Below are 17,361 nucleotides of genomic sequence, written 5' to 3' on the forward strand. Positions count from 1 at the left end.
TGTATATCTCGGGTATTTAAAAAACAACAAATATATATGAAGACCACACGGAAGCAAGGCGAAATGTCACAAAGAGGTTAATTCGAGAAAATTGATTTTTTAACTTTCAAACCCTAACTATTATCATAAAATTAAATATTTTGCGTACTTCTTTATTTAAGTAGTCTTCATAGTTATTTTGTAACGTATTATTTAATCAGCGGAATTTAAAATAAAACGCAAAACTTAGAAACATTGCTTTATGTAAACACAAGTCACTATAAACACGGGAAAAAAGCGAAATGTATGACAAGAACTTTTTTTCTGTTCTTCATTTGTCTAGCTTTTATTATTTTCTCCTCATTTTGTTTACGTTTTTGTGGTTTTTTTGTAAAGTAAGCCTCTATAGAACGATCTAGCTCTTTCAGATGTGCAATACTGACTCAAGTGGACCAGATCGTTGAATTTTTCCTTAAAAATTTTCCTTAGCTCTAAAAAACATCTATATGAAAAAAGAGAAAATGAAGCGAATTTTTAAAACAAACTTACCTATATATAATTTTGGTGGCACAATAAACTGCCTCTCGGGTAGTTGCACCTTATCGAAATTTGTAAATGGTTTGCGTAAAATTGACCCCTTGTCCATTATAGGAATCTCGGTGTTTGAAAAGGCGTGGATGATCTTTCAATATTTCGAGTTCTCTGATTGGTCTTGATTTATATGTTGATTTAGTTACGGAAATTTGCTCCAAGAATAGTAACCAGTTTCTTATAAGTGATTGATCAACCTCTACGACATCGAACGGATTTGGTTTTACTTGACATGGTCTAATTTCCGTGTACCAATCCTCAGGAAGTTCAACCATAATTTTTTGGTTTATCACACCCATAACTCGATCGCACTCAATGTAAGAATGACCTCGTTTTGGGAAAGTTACTTTGATTGAGTCAAACCTTTTTGCAGTATTAACTACATAGTAAAGATAACGGAAAACAGTGAAGTTTTGATTTTGGTCGCCAAATGAATCACAGAATATGTGGAGGTGACGAACTGACAGATGAAGCTGAACAAAGATAAAATGGTGCAGAAATGACACTACTTAGTTTGAACCTTTGCCTCCTATGGTTTCTGGAAAACAATAAAATGTAGCATTTCCTGTTGACAATACATGAATGTTAAAGGAGTGAAGCGTGAGTTGTCTCTTATAATAGACGTCGTTGGTCAGAATGTTTGGAGGGGATAAATTTTTTTCAAAATCCATAGCGACTGCTTCACAGTTAACATTCTGCATTGCTGCTTTACTTGCCTTTCTCTTTATTTCATAAAATGCTTCCGCTTTGGATTTGTGTAGGCTATTTGCCAAAGTTATTCGTTTTATTTCAACTTCTATCTTTTGTTTTTCAGAGGCATCATTTGTTTCATTCAGTTTATTGTGAAGGACCTTAAGGTCAGCCATGAAATTATCGCAAGCACTACACACGGATCGCGAACACTATCACTCCGCGGATAGCCGAAACTAATGTTAAAATGCTTATTATAGATTTTTCGATATGTTTCGTAAGACAGGAGCGCCCCTATCGGATTTGTACATAGTGTACATTTTCTTAATCATCTTAGTCATCCGGAAGGTACATTTTGTTAGTTTTATTTTTACTATAATGGTTTTGTCTTCCTCTAAAACGCTTTATGTGTTCAGTAACTTAATCTAGCTGTTGTTTTGGTAATGCGTGTTTTTTTGGAATTTTTCAATTGGTGCACTACCAGTAGCTAAACTTTTTTGAATATTTTCAAGCCTCTTCCGACCAATTCCATGAAGGCTTAGAAAAAGCTTTAAAACAAACTGGGACGTCATTAGTTTTATCGTCAGTCGTTATTCTAACCCTAAAAGAATACGTTGCATCATGCAATCTTGATGTAGCTTCATCTCGGGCTCTTCTTTGCTTTACAGGCATTAACGTTATTAGGCCTGTCAAGTAAATATTTTGTTCATCACACACCATACGGTTAAAATTGTTTATAATGTTTGATCGGTTTTGTTGATCTACTGTTTTAAAACACTTAAGTCTCTTACATTGACAATCGTCACCTGTTTCATGACTCTGTTGTCTTAACCGCTTCATTACTTCATTTATTTGACCTGTAATTTTCTTTTTCTAGTGTTTTTTTCGCGAATTTTTGAATGACTCACATAAAACTACTACTAAAAACCTACATATTGCTGCTCTGGACAAAAAATAATAAAAAATTGACATTTCGCCTTCCGTGTGGTCTTCATATAAATAATATATTGATAATCATTCATCAAATAGTACGGTGACTAAAGCATTTGGCAACCCAATTTTTTGGATGGGATGGATTGGCGTGAAATTTGATCTGTAGCTAGGGAGTAGCACAGGAAACAAAAGTTACTGGATATTTTACGAATTTACGTCTATTTTGGATTAGGTTTGAAAGCTTTTAATTAAACGGCCCATTGTGCTGAGATAGTTAATAGCAAATTCTCTCAATATTTAAAGCACTGTCGAAGACAAATAAAAATATACGGTTACTGATAATGTATGATAATATAATGCAAAAATAGAAGAAAATTACAAGTTCTATTTTTTCTGAATTGTAGTGGTATTTACTGATAAAACAATAACAACAATCTCTGTCGTCGGCAGTTTTTCCCAAATTGCAGGAGTAGCAACATTCAATGCTTATGTTTCCAAAACTATTGTAACCGTTATGTCCAATATGGTTATCGTAGTATGTTTTACATATTCCCAAAATATGTACACAATGGTAAAGGGGTAGTTTTAACACATTATGTTTAAAACTGTGTATAATATCGTTTACTATAAATATTTTTTGTTTTTATTTTTTTTGGCTAAACACATATAGTAATTCCTGCTTGAAAGAATCCTGAGAAAATTAAATACTTTTATTCGTTAACCATTCTTTTATTTGATATACTCTCGGGGAATTTGTTGGCTACTTATTTAAAATTTCCGAATGGTTTGGGGCATTATCCAAAACTATAACAATGGTTCATATTCAAATATTTGATAGAGCATAACAAACGTACCTGGGAATTCTGGGATATTTGCCAGTACTAGAGTAGAGAGGTTGTAAATCAAACAAGCCATTTCGAATAATTTTACTCCAGTACGCACTATTGGTGTTTAGTGGTTAGTCACCACTGTCATCGTAGTACTCCTGACAGATTAGCAACATACCTGGATTATTTCCAGAATTTTATAATCGTTGAGTTTAGGATTTATAACAATTTTGTTGGTCTAAGAACAAAACACTGACAAATTTTGTTTTGTACTCTTCCATATAATAACAGGCTATTTTCACTACAGCTGTTCCGGCAGAGTGCATTTCTCATTATTCTTTAACTGAATGCGTTGGTGAGGGGAAAGCTGCTTATCTCAGAATTATATGTATATTGTAATTTGTTAATTTCCATAGATTCTACTCTAATCTTTAATTATCTAACAAATCTTAACTAATTTTGTTGGTACTAACATATGTAAGGTCGTGAAACTCATTCTCATAATCATCGTCATCTGCATTTGAGATGATAGATTTTGTTCGTAAAGTTCACTAAATTATTCTTCGCTTATATATATATATATATATATATATATATATATATATATATATATATATATATATATATATATATATATTCTGAGATTCTACAGTATTCACTACCTTCCCTCGCTCAACCGTTTCCATCTCTCTGTTGTCCCATTCTCCATCGTTTAGGCCTCTCTTACTCATGGCGTCGTCTACTTCGTTCCTCCAGGATTTTCGGGGTCGTCCTCTTCCTATGGGGCTCTATTCGGTTATTTTCATTATCCATCTGCTGTCGCTAGTTCTTCTTACATGTCCATACCACTTTAGTCTTTTTTGTTTTATATATGTTAGTATGTCTGTTTCTATTGATGTTCTTTGCTTTATTTCGTCATTATTTCACCTATCCATTCTTGTTGCTCTGCAGCATCTTCGCAGACATTCCATCTCTGTTGCTACTATCTTACTGCTGTTTTTCTTGTTTATGATTCAATTTTCAGCCCCATATGTCGTAATACTCCGCACTAATGTTTTATAGATCTGTGTTTTTGTCTTCATATTTAGGTGTATATCCCACCATACTGAGTTAAGTTGTCGGAGTGCTATTCTTGTTTGTCCTAATCTGTGCTTAATTTCTTCCTCTGTTGTTGCCTTTTTCGTGATTATAAACCCCAAATATTTGAATTTATCCTTTCCTTTGATTGTTTCGTTGTCGTCGATCTGTAGGTCTTCTATGTCTTCTTCACTTGTAGATAGGTACTCTGTTTTCGCGAGGTTAATATCTAGGCCAGCCTTGGTATATTCTTCTTGTAGTTTCTTCATAACTGAGGTCTTCTTGATCTTGTGCAATCACTACTTGATTGTCTGTAAAGCTTAACGTATATAGATATTCGTTTCGTACCGGTACTCCCACGCCTTCGCATTTTCTTTTCCATGGCTTTCTCTACGATTATTTTGAATAGGTCAATTCTTCGCTCATTTTTTCTAAATATAAATAACTACATTTCTTCTTTCCTGCAATGTTTATTGCTTTTGCTTTTTATAACAAAGAAATTTTACTTTTGGTAAATTTTATGTAGAATGAAAGTGTATACTGGTAGATACCTTGAGAAACCTGGGGCGTTTAGGAAAGTTAGTTTAAAGGTGGTACTAGTGGGAAACAAATGGTTAAGAAGAAAAAGCTATTCTTTTTTGAAAAAAAAAACGGATGATTAGGTTTCATTATCGTTTAATATTCTGTTTGGTTTGAATTTTCTAATCGTTTTTTTTTTGTTACAGAAATCTTCATGTGCGACAATGAAGCGCACCTTAAACCGCGAAAGGTAACCTAAGGGTCAAAGTCGCGGACGCTGTGGTCAGTAGAAGAACCCATTCGGAACCCAGAGTGCTAGGTGGTGTGATTGTGCGCGTGCGTGGCAGTGGCACCAATTTGTGCATGTGTGGTTAGTTGCACCCAATGGACAAGAGAAAAATGATGCCCAAAAGGCCTAGGTTTGAGCCACGCGGCCCAATTTCAAACGGACCCATGCAAACGAGGCCTCTCGTAGCTTTGTTGGACGGTCGTGATTGTTCGATAGAAATGCCAATTTTAAAAGACGTGGCCACGGTGGCGTTTTGCGACGCGCAAAGTACCAGTGAAATACACGAGAAAGTGCTCAACGAGGCGGTAGGCGCGCTTATGTGGCACACCATTATCTTGACTAAGGAGGACTTGGAAAAATTCAAGACACTGCGTATTATAGTGCGTATAGGGAGCGGTGTAGATAATATTGATGTAAAGGCTGCAGGTGAACTGGGTATAGCGGTGTGCAATGTGCCGGGATACGGTGTAGAAGAAGTCGCCGATACGACGATGTGTCTCATATTGAACCTATACAGGCGAACATATTGGTTGGCTAATATGGTGCGGGAAGGAAAAAAATTCACAGGACCAGAACAGGTAACGTATTTATGTTTTATTTCTGTTAACATTTTACACAAATCAAGCAAATAGCGTACTGCGATTAAGTTACCTACTTTATTAAGCTTCTATTATTACATGTTTGAATATAAAATTAAAATAATAACATAAAAATGAGATTATCGAGTAAAAGCTCACTGATTATGGGAATTTCTTTTTAAATAAAAAATTCTCTTGTTCTTAGATCGATGCTCGATCGAGTCCGAGGTAATTACCACAGTCGTTCGGATATAGCAGAAGCCTCTTTAAGACAATGAGGCAACTTTACTTATTAACAAGTACTACACCCACACACAAGGGTCAAACACGGATAGTTAAAAATAATTTTTTTTTTATTATGATATGCGATGACATAAATACTATATTCTAAATGAGAAGCGTTAAAAGATTCAAAATCATGGAATTGATGTATTCAATGAAATGTTACTACTTTATGGATTTTCCTCCACACTTAACTATCGCATCCATATCTCTTGAGATACTAGAGAAGCTTCTTCAATTACTGCATTTACCGTTTAACCGTTTAAGATGACCCTATAAATTTTCCCTGAGGTTGGTTCAAAACTAATTTTTATTCATTCATTCCAGCACCTAATTTTTATTCATTCAATAAACCAATATCAACAGTATGTAAGTAGTCAATAAAATGTCCACATAAATAGGGAGACTATTGATTTGCGTAATTTATGTAGGTTTCACAAAATGAGAATATATATTTCATTTCATATTGTTTGATAGCACATTGAAGAATTTAGAAACCGGCAGTTTTAAGAACTAGTCATAGAGTCTTGAATCTGGAAATTCAGTGCAGTCCTTAATTCATAATTGACAGTAGAATTTTTAGCAGTACTAAAATTAAAATATACATCTGGCCGCGCATGCGCTACTTAGCTAAATTTTGAATTCGTCATGCGTACAGGATACTTAAGCGACAACTAATTAAAAATTTACACGAGCGTAGTTGTGTGGGGGTTATCAAGCAACTGCAGTGGAGGAGTACTTCACCCTTTAATGAAAACCGTTTCGTGTATGAATCCATACACATCAGCTCCAATCTACAAGTTAAAATTGTCAAGCGCAGATAAACGAATAACGGTGCAAAAAATGTACAAGAATATGTAGCTGAGATGTATGTTTATTAGTTACAAAAGACTTAGTAAGACCATAATCATCATTATTCTCTTTTCCTTTATATCTATGTAGGATCGGCTTCCTTAATTAAATTTCTACATAAGTTTCTACCTTGGTCATACCAATATCAGTCGCCTTTATCGGTGATCATGCATTCGTTGTTCCTCTTTCTTTTAATTGCCCAACATTAAGTTCCGTACATCATAGCTGATCTTATGGCTGTTTTATATCATTTCCTTTCAGCTTTATTGAAATCTATCACACAACACATCACTCTCTTCCTTTCACTTCATCCTTCCCACTCTAATTCTACTGCATGTATCTCTATCTATCTCTATCTATTTCCACATTACTTTGTAATACCGATCCTGTATACTTAACACTATTACTTTTCATAATCATTTCACCATCCAAAGTTATCATTTTATTTGTATTAACTTCATTTTAAATGAAAATTTCAATTACTCTGTTTTTATCCTACGAATTTTAGAGCTTTTCCTCAACAGCTTGTCTCCACTGTTCCGGTCTTTGTTCTATATTCTTTTCAGTATCTCCTACTAACACTAAATCACCAGCATATATTAAGCACCAGGGAATGCTAACCCTGTAGTTTCGCTGTTATTCGGTCCAACACTAACGAGAATAAATGAGGATTCTAAGCACATTACTAACTAAACACTAGTTGTTATTCCCTTATGCATGTCTGTCATAATCTTCATATATTCACCGGGAATTCCTTTCCTATTTAGCGGTCACCACAGAATCTCTCGAGGAACTCTATGCTCTAAGCATTCTCAAAATTAATGAATATCATATGAGCATCCTGTTTCTTTATTCCCATATTTTTCCATCATCATGGTGTGACTAAACAGTTTTATAGCCCTGTCGTTTGTACATTGTTGTATATCTCGCTTGTTCTGTAAACAGGTACTAATATATCTACTGCTTTTCCATTCGTATGACATGTATCTCACTTCCATAATTCTACTAATAAACATATTACCCAACTTGTTCCTGTCTCTCCTAAAACTGTCCACATTTCTCCAGGAAGGTGTAACTGCAACTCCAGGAAGGTGCAACCTTATTAGGTAGTATCCTAAGATCATAATAAGAAAATTACAAATCACTATGTGCCTTAGTGGTACGTTTTAAAAAACAAAATAGATTACAAAATTACAAGTATGATAAAATTTATTCTGGCAAATATACAATATTGAGACTTTGTTCTTTTGGTGGTTGGACTAATGTGTCAAACAATATAATATCATATTATCATCAATAACTAGTAATTCAATTTCCAACACGTTAATAGTTATGTCCAGTTTGTAAAGAAGATTGTCTCCAAAACGATCGTGAAGCAGCGATTTATACCGAAATGGTTTTATTCTTAATAGGTACACTGACAATATCGATATATCGACGTCGAATGTATGTAAGTCATCAAATATCCGTACTACGTTTATCGATGTTAATAACGCAATATTAACGCAACCAGTGATGCGTTAATTTTGTCCAGAATTTGTAGTTATTACAACTAATTTTGGAAACCAGTGGAATGTGCATATATGTAAACTGATGACTAAAACTCCTTTTTAGTTGCAGCGCTATAAAATGAACAGGTAAATTGGGTACTAATGTAATTGACTACTTTTGAATACGTAGGTAAATTGTTGATTATCATCAAGATTTAAGAAATTCGTAACGTTGCCGTCCAATTTTATTTATTTTTAAAATATGTTTAATACTTAATTAGTATTTTTTATGATCCGTATTGTTCTTGATTTTTATATCCTTTTCTGTTATTTGTTACTCGAAACTGCTTCTAATTTTTTGTACATTTTATTTCTCTGTGAATTGTGAGTCTTGTTTCTATAGTAGTTTCATATAGTCCAGTGGTCAGAGAGTTGACCCCTAAAAATCATACGAAGAAGCTGAATTTTGCAGAGGATATTAATTTTGAGACCCCAAAAAAGTTTACCACTTTTACCCCCCGGGCTTCCCCCTAAAATCTCCCTCGCAGGGCGGTAAAAACTCAAAAAAATATATTTACCGAGGATCTGTACACCGTAGAAAAAAATGTTTCAAATAAAAAATATTTATGAGCATTTTTTGAACCGTAGAATGAACCGTTCTCTTAGAAACAACGCTTGAAGCGACCGTCGATTTTTCATGTCAGTTACACGCGCTAAATCAACGTTCAATAAAATTTGTATCAGCTGGTCGGTAAAAATTCGATATCTTTTGATCCAAGTGTCCTATCGACAAAATCAAGATGCGTTTTAAAGGCAAAGAGGGTATGCAGTTTTTGTATTTTGCTGAGAATAAACTCAGTTTTATAAAGGTGTTAAATAAATTAATATGGCGCGATTTTTTACGATTCTCGTGAGATCAATAAAATTGATCACTTTTATTGACCAGTTGTAGTAAAATTTCAATTTTTAGAGATCAGTCTTTGAAACATATGGTATGAAATTTCAATTTTGGGTTGTGGTAACAAATATGAGGCATTTGAAATATGAATAAAAAACGCAGAATTTAATGTTTTACATTATAAACGATCACACGTTGCGGGAAATGCATTTAAGAAGACGGTTTTGAGTGCAATTTATTGCAGAAGTTTTGTTCTTTTGAAAAACGTACTAGTATAATTGAAAAAAAGTTTTAAATGTTTTAGATCGTTTGTTATGTGAAATCCAGCGTTTTTTAAGCATATTTAAAATGCCTCACATTTGTTGCCAAAACTCAAAACTAAAATTTCATGCTATAAGTTTTGAAGGTTATGCTCTAGTAATCGAAACTTCATAGTGCCCAGTTAGTGAAAGGGATAGATTGTATTGATCTCGTGATAATCATAAAAAATGTCAAAAATCGCGCCACGTTTATTTATTTAACACCTGTATAAAATCTCAGTTTGTTTGCGGCAAAATACGCAAACTGCATACGAAAGCTGCACTCCTTGCCTTTAAAACGCATCTTGGTTTTAGTCGATAGGACACTTGGGTCAAAAGATATCGAATTTTTACCATCCGTCTGATACAAATTTTATTGAACATTGACGTTCAAAATCGACGGTTTTAGGGGGAAGCCCGGGGGTAAAAGTGGTAAACCTTTTTGCATCTTTTTTGGGGTCTCAAAATTAACATTTTCTGCAAAATTCAGCTTATTCGTATGATTTTTAGAGGTTCAGTGGCATTTTCGTCTCTGACGACTGGAGTAATAGAGTAGGTCTCCCTTTTCTTATCGCGAATATTTCTTAGTTATTTTGCTTTTGAGTTTTCTCTCGGTCCTCTCAATATTTTTAAATTTTTTCCACTTTGTCTTTCCTTGGTTATTGTTTTCATATACTTGGTGATTTCTTATTTTGTCGTACTTATTATTTATTTCTTCTTTTTCTCCTGGTACTGGAAGTTTTGCTTCTTTTATACTTTCTTTAATTATCTTTGCATGTTTTTGAATTTTATTAGTTGTTGGTACAGTCGCTATTTGTAGTTTTCTATAATTTTTCTTCATTGAAAATAATTTTTTTATAAGTTCTGTGTTATAATTTTTATCTTTTTTTGAATGTTCCTTAGTTTTTCGTTACGATCGGTTTTGTTAGAATACTTAATAACAAAATTTTATTTCCATTTCTGCTGTCAGTGGTAAATGATCTGATCCACATTCTGCTTCTCTTCGTGCTTTCACTTTTTTATATTGCTCTCTTTGTTATTATGTAGTCTATTATTGTTTTTAGCTGTCTGGTTTTTTGTGCCCACGTTCACTTGGTGTTCTGTATTTAGATGAAATCCATTCACAAATATTTATTTCAATGTATTTCAGCTCACTTGTAGTGATTGACTTGACGAAGGTAGATGGAGTGTTGTTTCTTGCAATAGTCAAACTATGAGAATATTTTGATTTTTAGATTACTTTTAGTACCACCATGTACGATGGTGTGGCTGCCTGGTACGGACGGTTAAGCAATAGTTGCGGTTGTTGTTAATTTCGCTAAGGTAGATGGTTCATGCAGATAGTGTTGTATGTGTAGCATCTAGAATTAATGCTACACACACACAACACTATCTGTTGATGTATTGTTGTTCTGTTCTGTCAGTCTGGTGTTTTGTATAGCTCGAACGTAAGTGTATATCTGGTCTGTAGATTTATAACCGCTAACGCGTTTACAATGTTGTGCGATCGCGTTGAGCGGATCGAATGTAACATTGTATTGAGATCGTGGACTTGAGGATGGGTAAGTGTAATCCATTTTTACAGAAATCCAACTATTAACTCTACTGGCAACTCTCCAAAAGAAAGATAAAGTAAAAATAATTTCAGGACACTTGAGCAGCTGTAAAGTGGAACATGAATGTAGGCTAGAGACGAACTATATTAAACTAGTGACCCCTCGTCGTAATTTCTCGACCTAAACCTAAACTGACTGCTCGTAAACTCACCAATAAAGGGTCTGAGTCTTTTCTTTGACAGATTTTTCCTTTATTCTTTTTGACGGTAAAAATGAGGGCAAACGAAAATGGGTATGAGTGTATATGGAAAATGGTTTATTTTCTACCTAAAAGAGAATTCTTCTAATTTGTAATCTTCCTAGATATTTTTCTGTCCGTCATGTTGATTTCTCTTGCACAATACAAGATTGCATAAATCTGCCTGGAATCTAGAGGTGTATTATCCCAGTAGACTAGAAATACATTTCTACCACTACTGAATATTCCTACACCCAACCCTTCTGCATTCTAGGTTGTGTTTCATTTTTCCATTTCCTTATTTAACCTGATTTAACTGTTACATTATCTCGCAGTCAATAATATCCCATTCTTGCCTCATCCTTATAACGATGTGCAAAGGGGGAGGTACAGTAGGGCCTCAAATTCTCTGTGATTCCGTCTTTGTATCTTGCTTACTTTGAGGATAGAACTTCTTTGCTGCACCTTTAGTCATCATACCACTGATGCATAAGTAATTGTTGGTTTTACTTTTTCTTAAAGTGTGCTCTCTTTAATGGAGGTTAGGCTACTGCAATAATTTCAAACTCTTCTCTATCTTTAGTTGTTCAAAATTTAGCATTGTCCATTGTCAGATATTTCTTAGCCCCGATAATCTTTTTCTTCCTAGTCCTCTCTTTCGCTCGATCTTTCGGTTTTACTACCTTCTTAAAAATCCAATAGCAAGCAATAGAAATGAACCCAGCCTGATAAAGGCTTGCACACTCCTAAAATCACATTCGCGCATACCATTCAATGATGTCAGATCATCCTCAAAATGCTTGTTACGTGGAAGTCCCGGGTACAAGGACTCTTTATCAAGTATGATTTTAAACCCAACATTTGTTCTATGAATCCGTCTAGCTACCACTAACGTAGTCATCACTCTCTTGCTTATCCGTTTTATCTGCTGATTATAAGTAAGCCTCGAGTCTATTACCCATGGTACTTTAACTCACTCACCGGATTTAGATTTGTACAATTCAGGCTTAGAGGACATAATCCCTATAAATTTCTCCTTCTTGTAAATTTCATGATTTTGAACTTCTGGTGGCTTAAGTTAAGCGTTACATTTGAAGTCCATGACAGTTAATGGCATGCTGCAACCCCTACGTCATATTGTCAGTTGATCAGGCGAGTGCTGTGTAGCTGAGGGAGTCTCAGACTAGCACGATGCTGTACTGCGTTATTTAATAAATAGGTTTTTATTGAATAATTTAACCAAAATAACCTCGTTTCAAAGGTCTTGTTTATAACGAGGCAGTCTGTGTGTTTTTTCACATACAAATGTTTGATTTATTCGCTATTTTTATTTCTAGTCTTCTGTGCGAAGTAATTGATTTAGTGGTTAGTTAAGTACTTAGTCGACGACAAAAATTTGAAAATTTACTTCTGTAATTTTTCTTTTAATTATTATTTTTTGTTTTTTTTTTTGACGTTACATTACAGTATATTGTTCTTTTGAAACGTAAATTTTAACAGATGTGTTAGATTGGGCCTTGTATTGTTATTTCCGAATAGTATATTATGAAATATAAATTTTCAACGATGATCCGTAGGTTCGAGAAGCAGCGGCGGGATGTGCCAGGATACGAGGTGATACTTTGGGAATCGTAGGACTAGGAAGAATCGGCTCAGCGGTAGCACTGAGGGCGAAAGTATTTGGTTTCAACGTGATTTTTTACGACCCGTACCTCCCTGATGGCATCGAGAAGAGTCTGGGCTTGACGCGCGTCTACACCCTTCAAGATCTTCTCTTCCAATCAGACTGCGTGTCGCTACATTGTACACTCAACGAACACAATCACCACCTTATCAACGAGTTTACTATTAAACAGATGAGGCCAGGAGCGTTTTTAGTTAATACGGGTAAGAGTGTTTTTTATTATTTTATGCTGTGCAAAGTCTACAATCTCATAATTTCAAACCAACAGTCAGCAACTAAATTTACGTAAAGAAAAAACTTATTTCAGCCATTCTCGTAAAATCCTTCTGCTTAATGATAATCGCTTCAGTTATATCTGCATAAAAATGTCAATAACCACAAAATAAAACAAACAACAAACAAATTTACTTAGTTTGCCGGTACTACAATCTAGTAGGACCCTTGCTTTATCCACAACTCGCTTCCGCGAAACTTTATCCCTCCATCTTAGAATGTATAAACTTTGCAGACATCCTAACATCAAGAAAGTTCAGCTATTCGCTTTCATGAACTGCACTGTTGATGGATATTTGAAAAAATAAAAAAAACTTAACAATGAAGTAAAAACTTGTTTTTCTGAAATGGTATAAAATTTTTTTATTAAAATTATAAAAATGGATTTATAAATTTTCATAACGTTTTCGATCCTATCAGTGAAAAAAACTGAACATTAATTCGTAAAATAATACAAAACTCACTTGACGAGAACCGAAAACGTTTGTGGTGCAACCAAACCACTCTCTTAAATTTCTCATCCAGGACATTCTTCTTTGTCATACAACGTCATAGTTTCCGATATATTCGCCAACTTTATCTCGATCTACATTAGCATTAAAATATCCCAGTATGACAGTGATTTGTTGAGTCTTCGTTGCTCTAATCGCCTCTTCTAAGGTATTATAAAATTGATCGATTTCGTCTTCATCTTTTTCTGCCTTTAACTTTGTCGTCTTTGTCTGTGCAGACGTGTAAAATTTTAAGAATATTTCGTTATAAGTTTTACTTGCATTAACATTACTCGATCTGAAAGGGGAGTGTACTTAGGAATGGAATATATCTCTTGTATACAATAGTTCGAACTCCGTGGCGATGAGTTCTACTATCGTTTTCCAGTATAGTAAAATATTCCGAAATTTTTTAGTCGAAACACTCACCTTCACATCATACAAAAAACAAACCCATTATAACTGTATTTAGTAAAAATGACTAGCTCGTTATTACGCTAGTGCAATAAAATTTTTATTGCACTCATCTGTCGACCGTTACTATCATTGCAAATTATAAACACAAATATAACGTGGAAACTGCTCTACCTTGTACAACATCCTGCCAAGTATATAAGGGCGTCTACATTCAATTCCGAGTCCCAACATCGAAAAGATTGTAATACCTATGTTCGTCCGTTTTAAAGATTGGTCTAGTGGCAAGGATGGATCCCATTGTAAACCGACAATCTTAACGGAAATAAGGACACGTGCGATAATTGTAGCGAACTACTATTGCCTAGTAAAGTCACATTTTGTTGAGCTTTTGGACTCTCGGAACTCCCAAGGGATATCGTTGCCACCTTTGACTAGAAAGAATATGGCGTTCCGGCATATAATCCCACGGATGGTAGCTTCGCACCGTTACCCGCTCAACTAGATGAATCAACCAAACTTCTCATACTGAACGGGATTACTATCACTACGACGATTCATCAGGTAGGTAGCATTAACCTGTTTTACGACGGTCTAAACCCAGCTGACGTTCCCTGTCTATGGCATAGACGTATATATTAACATAGACTGGATAGTCTGTAGAGCTAAGTGACCACACTATCGTTGTTGTCGTTTGTTAGTTGTGTATCTATTGTACATCGAGTAAGCATAGCAGCGTCTGTTTTTGTTCGGGAGAGTATTGCCAGATAACCTCGTATCTCATGAATAATTGTGGGTTCTCGTAAAGCGCAAAATCCCAAATACACTTTTTATTAATTGTTTCTAATAGTCAGCTAGAAAGAAAAACTCTAAAATACTGATTGATTTGGCAACATGATTAAGCGACCTTCTTTGGAATTCCTGAAGTTGGCGCAGGTCGCAGTTTCCGTAGAATTATAATAGATTAGAACTCACTGCTGTGAAGTGACGAAAAAAAATTATTACATCTGAGTCTGCCGATTCTTTTAGACGGAATAGCTTTTTAAAATATCATGAAACAAATAGTGACTCAAATTAAAAGATAAAAAACTATGTGTAGTAAAGAGGAAGTGTAAGTGCAGTCACACTATTATCCTAATACGCTGATCAGCTTAAGTCACTAACTTCCTAATGTCCTAATCAGCTTAAGATGGAATACTGGTAGTTCTGTTATGACATTGTGAAGTCACACTCAACTTCTAATACGGTGATTGGCTTGGGTCACTAATTGCCTTATATGGTCACGAGTAGTTCGGTGATGACACATAAACACAGCGGAACGAGAGATAATAATTTAGTGTGATTTAATTATGACCATTGTGAACGAGTTTGATTTAATTTAATAAAATAGCTATATTTACGTAAATACGTGTTTTAACTATTTTAATAGACGATACTATTTTAATAGACGATATCAGAAGTGTGTTAAAGAACCTACGGTAGAATTTAGTGAACTGTTTTTAATGTTAAGTGATTGAAAGTGTCCAAAATGCCGAAAAGGAAAAAGTCCAAGCGAGATAGTAGTTCCAGTAGTGAAACCACAACAATTTCGTCTACCGATTCTTCGCCGAGAAGGTAGTCAAGGTATACAAAAACGAAAAGAACACGTAGAATGAAGTAAGTGTACTTAAAGGTTTTTACTAGTCGATATGGAAGAGAAATTTTAATAAATCATACACGTAAAATGTATTAAAGACACTTATCACCTTTTTACTGAATATGGTTTGCAGTAGTAGAAATATATTGTTGTCCGGCATAATAATATATGTGGGCTTACTTTGTTTTACATGCAACAGAACTTTAATTTTATGGAAGAATGGCAAGAGGCAACGGCCAAGTAGAAAGGGCAAATAAAACATTACTGGATACCATGGTTACAATGGGTGCAAAGTTTGAGTCCGATATGTGGGATAAGAATTAAAAAAAAAAAAACATTCAACAAGGAATAAATGGAACAAAACACCGAATAACTAAATCTTCTCCCAGTGAAATGTTTTTCGGGTACAAATTAAGAGTTGATGGAGACAAATACATAGAAGATAATGATATGGACATTATTGGTGTAACGTCATTGAGAAAGGATGTAGCTAAACGATTAGAAGAAAACAGAATCAAACAGAATAACGAATTTAATAAAAGAAGATGCTCTCCAGTGAAATATGCTGTTGGTGACCTGGTATTGACAAAAGTTACAAGTTTTCCAGCAAACAATGAAAGTTAGAAGCTTTTAGAAAAGTATAGAGGGCCATTCAGGATTGTTGAGGTTTTACCAAATGATAGATATCGTGTAAAAGAAGATGTACATTCATCAAGAACAAGGCGTCCTTATGAAGGATTTGTTGGTGGAGAAAACATCAAGAGATTTAAGATTCAAAGATCTTAAAATTATTCAGGTTAGTTACATGACAGTGTAGTCATTTTGTAGAATGACATAAAGATATTCTATTGTTTAAAAGGAATTTGTTTGAATAGCTGGAACTAAAGTTTATTTGAGTAGTTCTGACTATTTGAAGCAAATTTATTTTATTCGTCATTCTGAAAAATGACAAATAAATGTTTTAATGTTCTGAAGGGATTTTCAGTTCGTCATTCTGCAAAATGACAAATAAATGTTCTAAGGTTCTGAATGGATTTTCAGTTCGCCATTCTGAAAAATGACAAATAAATGTTTTAATGTTCTGAATGGATTTTCAGTTCGTCATTCTGCAAAATGACAAATAAATGTTTTAATGTTCTGAATGGATTTTCAGTTCGTCATTCTGCAAAATGACAAATAAATGTTTTAATGTTCTGAATGGATTTTCAGTTCGTCATTCTGCAAAATGACAAATAAATGTTTTAATGTTCTGAATGGATTTTCAGTTCGTCATTCTGCAAAATGACAAATAAATGTTTTAATGTTCTGAATGGATTTTCAGTTCGTCATTCTGCAAGATGACAAAGAAATGTTTTAATGTACTGAATGGATTTTCAGTTCGTCATTCTGCAAAATGACAAATAAATGTTTTAATGTTCTGAATGGATTTTCAGTTCGTCATTCTGCAAAATGACAAATAAATGTTTTAATGTTCTGAATGGATTTTCAGTTCGTCATTCTGCAAAATGACAAATAAATGTTTTAATGTTCTGAATGGATTTTCAGTTCGTCATTCTGCAAGATGACAAAGAAATGTTTTAATGTACTGAATGGATTTTCAGTTCGTCATTCTGCAAAATGACAAATAAATGTTTTAATGTTCTGAATGGATTTTCAGTTCGTCATTCTGCAAAATGACAAATAAATGTTCTAATGTTCTGAATGGATTTTTAGTTCGTCATTCTGAAAATGACAAATAAATGTTTTAATGTTCTGAATGGATTTT

The 17,361-nt window shown here is 34.2% G+C and overlaps 1 protein-coding gene across 4 annotated transcripts in view; it reads left to right on the plus strand.

Moving 5' to 3' along the window:
- The window catches only part of CtBP (C-terminal binding protein), a 168,600-nt gene that overhangs the window by 115,921 nt on the left and 35,318 nt on the right, over window positions 1-17,361 (plus strand). For all 4 annotated transcript variants that reach the window (XM_072529304.1, XM_072529305.1, XM_072529307.1 and 1 more), the window contains exons 2-3: window positions 4,823-5,483; window positions 12,676-12,985. In XM_072529304.1, the coding sequence (XP_072385405.1) occupies window positions 5,001-5,483; window positions 12,676-12,985 (793 nt within the window). In that variant the 5' untranslated portion in view covers window positions 4,823-5,000. The remainder of the gene's footprint in view (window positions 1-4,822; window positions 5,484-12,675; window positions 12,986-17,361) is intronic.

This window comes from Diabrotica undecimpunctata, chromosome 4 (assembly GCF_040954645.1).
Source record: "Diabrotica undecimpunctata isolate CICGRU chromosome 4, icDiaUnde3, whole genome shotgun sequence".
Classification (NCBI taxonomy): Eukaryota; Metazoa; Arthropoda; class Insecta; order Coleoptera; family Chrysomelidae; genus Diabrotica; species Diabrotica undecimpunctata.